Below are 5,621 nucleotides of genomic sequence, written 5' to 3'. Positions count from 1 at the left end.
ATATAATTTAGATAATTTTAAATATATAATTTATATAACATTATAAATTGTATTAAGTTACAGTTAAATTACTAATTTACTATTCAATTTTTTTAATAAATCAAATGAATTATTGATGATAATTTGATTCTTGATGATTCTTTCATGATTCTTTCTCTCAGTTCACAGTATTCTCAGTGCCAATTCATCATTGTCATTACTGCAATTTTACAACATTACATGAGAAATACTGTAATACAGTAACGTTCTAAATTTAATTCAAGTACATTCATGACATTATTATTTTTTTTAATTGTACAATTTCAACAATATTACAATAATTGGAATTTGGGTCTAAAATATGTGTTCAATTTTTAATGAAAATAGTCACAATGCAAAAAAAAAAAAATCCTATAACAGGCTTATTTTATTTTAATATTTTTTTATTTTATTTTATTTTATTTGTTTTGTTTTGTTTTGTTTTGAAGTGTGACGTGGACAGGTTTCCTTAAATTGATGCTTGGTGTAATCGAGTACATTGGACCGTTTGCGACTGCAGAGAGCTCGAGTGGAGACACAGGTGAGATTACGCGGGGTTTTGGTCAGAAGAAACGCCTGAGAACCAGTAAACGTGTTTTTCATTCCTCTGGGCGCCAGCTGTTTGAATAAAAAGAGATGCATGTGTTTATGCGTGTTAGTTTTAGTGAAGCTGTGCATGTGATCAGTGTGTGTTCGTTCCCATGACTGTGGTGTTGCTGCTGACGCTGTGCAGATCTAATCTGAACTCAGAGCCCTCGTCATCCTGACAGCGACGCGCTCCCAGATCAAGGGAATCCCAGCACCAAACCAACCCAAACCACAAGCTGTTTGGTCACAAAATGTAGTTGATCATGTAAAATCTGGCGTCTCCTTTTCACATCAGCGAGCAGAAGATGTTGCATGCTGTCAAAATAAAAGCGCAGACGTGAGAGACGCAGTCATTACACTCGAACCCCGACTGCGACGCCCGAAATAAATTCACACAATTCAATCGCGCTTATTCTGAGCCAGATCCTCCGCTCCTGGCCGTGTGCATCGCGAAGATGAGTGGAAAAGCAGATTCATGCTCAGAAATGTCATGCAAACATCAGAACGCTGAGAGAGAAATGTTGTGATGGATGTTAATATTGGCGGCTGGGACGGCTGTGCTTGAGCCGCTCTCCTGCGCGGTAACGTAAACAGCGCTTGTGTTTGTAGCACCAGATGAAAACGAGCGAGAGCGGTTTCGACTCGAGGAGAACAAGCGCTGGCTAACGGTGATGATGTTTTCCAGCAGTGTGCAGTGACTGATTGATTGGCGTTGATTATACAGGAGTTCCATTGATTGACAGAATTAATTTTTCTTCACACCGACTGAATGAATGAATGAATGAATGAATGAATGAGAATCTCAGTGTGAGTGGAGCTTCATCTATCTATCTATCTATCTATCTATCTATCCATCTATCTGTCATTCTGTCCTTTTATCATCCATCCATCCATCCATCCAACATCCCTCATTCTGTCCGTTCATCATCCATCCATAATTCTGTCCTTTCATCATCCATCCATCCATCCATCCATCCATCATTCTGTCTTTTCATCATCCATCCATCCATCCATCATTCTGCCTTTTCATCATCCATCCATCCATCATTCTGTTTTTCCATCCATCCATCCATCCATCCATCTATCCATCCATCATTCTGTCTTTCCATCCTCCATCCATCCATCCATCCATCCATCATTCTGTTTTTCCATCCATCCATCCATCCATCCATCTATCCATCCATCATTCTGTCTTTCCATCCTCCATCCATCCATCCATCCATCCATCATTCTGTTTTTCCATCCATCCATCCATCCATCCATCTATCCATCCATCATTCTGTCTTTCCATCCTCCATCCATCCATCCATCCATCCATCATTCTGTTTTTCCATCCATCCATCCATCCATCTATCCATCCATCATTCTGTCTTTCCATCCTCCATCCATCCATCCATCCATCCATCATTCTGTTTTTCCATCCATCCATCCATCCATCTATCCATCCATCATTCTGTCTTTCCATCCATCCATCCATCCATCCATCATTCTGTCTTTTCATCAATCCATCCATCCATCATTCTGTCTTTCCATCCATCCATCCATCCATCATTCTGTTTTTCCATCCATCCATCAATCATTCTGTCTTTCCATCCATCCATCCATCCATCCATCCATCATTGTCTTTCCATCCATCCATCCATCATTCTGTCTTTCCATCCATCCATCCATCCATCATTCTGTCTTTCCATCCATCCATCCATCCATCCTTTTTCTCAAATCTTTCATGACTGTCAAGTCAACATTCCTAGATTGTCTTGTCTAACTTTTATTATTTTTATTTTATTTTATTTTTTTTAGCTTTTTTTCATTTCAGTTAATTCAAACTCTGCTTTGTTACATTCAAATTCAAATCGTAATTCTGCATCCTGTTTGCCACCTAGGTTCAAATTCAGGAATTTAATTTAAAGTGTTCTCAATTCAGTTATCAATTATGCACAATCCTACCATATATGCATCATTTACCAATAACACAATTATTATTATTCACAATATTTACTAATATTGTGAATATATAAATAATGCATTAATCCACTAAAATAATGCATTAACTCAATAAGTGATGATTTTCCACGTTTGCACCATATTGGCGCTTGGTATTTCACATGGCCTGCTGATATATGTTGGTGTGTGACTGGTTTTGAGGTTGTAAACATCCCGGATGTGTCCTCTCCTCTCTGCAGAAGACTGTCTCCTGGAGAAACCCTACACAGACTGCGGCTACAGTCAAGGCAAAGACGACGACTTCGACTGGGAGCAGATCAACACCAAGCAGAAACCCTCCTCAGAGCCCTGGCTGCCGTCAGGTCAGTGAGTCCTGGTGCTTTAGAGCTGGATGTCATGATTAGTGGTCGACCGATATATCGCCAAAGCAGATATATCGGCCGATATTTGGCATTTTTCAAATATCGGCATCGGCCGATAAGTTTTTCTGTTTGGCCGATGCGTTCGAGGCCTTTATTTTGACGGCGCGCCGGACTTTTATTTTGACGGCGTTGAGAGCGGCTGCGCTTGAGCACTCAGTGCTCACATTCTTCTACCTCTTGTTCGCCGTCGTCATTAACAGTTCTGTCTAATACGGATAGAAGTCTGTCTAATAATCCGATAGAACTGTTAAACAAAGGAATTAAAATGTATACAAAAAGTATTATAACGATTGCTTTTATATTATTAGTAATAGAAAGGCAAACATTATAATACTTTCTCGTTTGCCGTCTGCATTCAGCAAATACGCATTTATATCATTTAAACAAATCTTTGAATGGCTAATGAACATTTAATTTCACAAACCTTGCAAACTTAGTCGAATCCAGTTGTGAGATCTTGTGAAGTGTGCATGTGATCTGCATGATCGCGTGTTCTCTGCGTGACTTTCACGTTTTTTAAAATGTTTATTTTACAAATTTATTTTTTAATCCATTTTCAAATGATTTCAAATTTCTTAAATATTAATTCAAATGAATACAATTATATCGGCTTTATATCGGCCATCGGCCACCCGGCTTTCCAAGATATCGGCATCGGCTGTCAAGAAACCAATATCGGTCGACCACTAGTCATGATGAATGACCTGACTCATGCTGATGTGTTTGAATGGAGTTTGAGGCTTCAGTTTCTGCAGCGTTGTGTCTCTTTGATTCATTATTTCAGCATGTGTTCAGAGTCGATTTGATAAACTCTGTCGGACAGACTCCTGCTACGCCACTTTAACAGGTTTTAATGGGAAGGTGAAACTCTGATCTGTTCTGCAGAGAATCCAGTGAGAGAGCCAGACTTGAGTACTTGAGTACAGACTTGGGGAAATACAGATTTGTGAACAGGAGGCATTTATTTTAGTGTCATTCATTTATTCTTGGGCAGTTTTTGTTAATATTTTGAATTAGACTTGATTTATATATTTTCTGTTTTCACTTGAATTTTAGTAATTTTGTTGTTTTTTGTCTTTTTTAAAAGTCTGTTTTTTTAAGTGTCTTATTTATTTATTTTTTAGTTGTATTAATTTTAGTACCTCAAATTAAATAGTATTTTATTTTACTTAACATTTATTTTAAGTAATTAAAATCTTTTTATTTATTTATTTATTTATTATTTGTATTAATTTTAGTACTTCAAATTAAATAGTATTAAATAGTATTTTATTTCACTTAACATTTATTTTAAGTAATTAAAATCTTTTTATTTATTTATTTATTTTTTATTTGTATTAATTTTAGTACTTCAAATTAAATAGTATTAAATAGTATTTTATTTTACTTAACATTTATTTTAAGTAATTAAAATCTTTTTATTTATTTATTTATTTATTATTTGTATTAATTTTAGTACTTCAAATTAAACAGTATTGTCTTAGTACACGATATAACTACAGAATTGTCAAGTTTTAAATAGGAAAAATATCGAAACTTTTTGGTCATTTTTGAGCGAGATGCTAACGGTCTAATCAGATTCAATGATCTATGCTAAGCTAAGCCAAAAGTGCTACCGCCAGACCCGGAGATCGGCTGAATGGATTCGAAAACGGTAAAACTCAACTGTTTAACTCTAGGGGAGTTGGAAAATGAGGCTATTTTCAAAAATAGTGGAGTGTTCCTTTAAGAGTGAAAAACTGCTTTTTCAGTCCTAAAACGTCTTAATGTGATTTCTCCTGATCGTTCTGCTAATGTCTTCAGAGCTCCTCTGTGAGAAGAACGGCCTCGTTCACGTCAATAACCACACGCCACAAATAAATGTGGAGAACACGAGCACAAGCAAACCTCTGCCATATTTTCCACTTCACTGTGCTTCATTCGTGCTCGTGTTTCTGCTGTCTGATGCATTAAAACGGCCTGTTTAATGATCAGACTCACGTGTGTGACTTCATATGTCAAAGCCAAGCATGCTATTATGGTTAAACAGCACATGGAATTACTGCAAACATTTTTCTTGTACTGCAAACCTGTTGCATTCACTATTCAGAGACATACAAACTCGGTTCCAAACTCTTGCTTCATACAGTTTTCTGTGAAAATTAGACATTCAAAGGTTTAGCTAAAATGCATTGCAATGCTGCATTGAAATGAATTAGATTTTTTTTGTCAATGTTCTTTAAATAAAAAATGTAATAAAAAAAAAAAATATTTAAGCATATTATTATTATTATTATGCTTAAATAGCATTATAAAATAAATAATGTATTTTTATATAATTCATTATAATATTATACAGTTATTAAATTAATATTAAAATAATTTGTAAGTATTATAAGTAGGCAGGTCATTAAGTTTTGGAACAGAAGTTGAAAGTCAGTAGAATTGTTTTATTTTTGTGTAATATTTTAATATGCACATTACTACTACTACTACTATTAATTATTATTAATACATAGTATTATTATCATTATTATTATTAAATTAATTTTTATTAATTTTAATTTAGTTATTTGATCATTTATTTAATTCTATAATAATAATAATAATAATTCTTATTATTTAATTAAATGTTTATTAAAATCGAATCATTTATTTAATTATTATAAA

General features: G+C 34.7%; 1 protein-coding gene across 1 annotated transcript in view; it reads left to right on the top strand.

Annotated features, from left to right (window-relative positions):
• The first annotated feature begins 495 nt into the window (after positions 1-495).
• LOC107746250 (receptor-type tyrosine-protein phosphatase mu-like) overlaps positions 496-5,621 on the top strand; it is a 92,774-nt gene continuing 87,648 nt past the window's right edge. Inside the window, exons 1-2 of the mRNA XM_016560382.1 lie at positions 496-559; positions 2,790-2,912. Of these exons, the coding sequence (XP_016415868.1) occupies positions 496-559; positions 2,790-2,912 (187 nt within the window). The remainder of the gene's footprint in view (positions 560-2,789; positions 2,913-5,621) is intronic.

The sequence above is a fragment of the Sinocyclocheilus rhinocerous genome, unplaced genomic scaffold, assembly GCF_001515625.1.
Source record: "Sinocyclocheilus rhinocerous isolate Xijiao unplaced genomic scaffold, SAMN03320098_v1.1 scaffold108, whole genome shotgun sequence".
Taxonomy (NCBI): domain Eukaryota; kingdom Metazoa; phylum Chordata; class Actinopteri; order Cypriniformes; family Cyprinidae; genus Sinocyclocheilus; species Sinocyclocheilus rhinocerous.
Note: the sequence above shows the minus strand (reverse complement) of the source record. Positions and strands in the feature narration are given on the sequence as shown.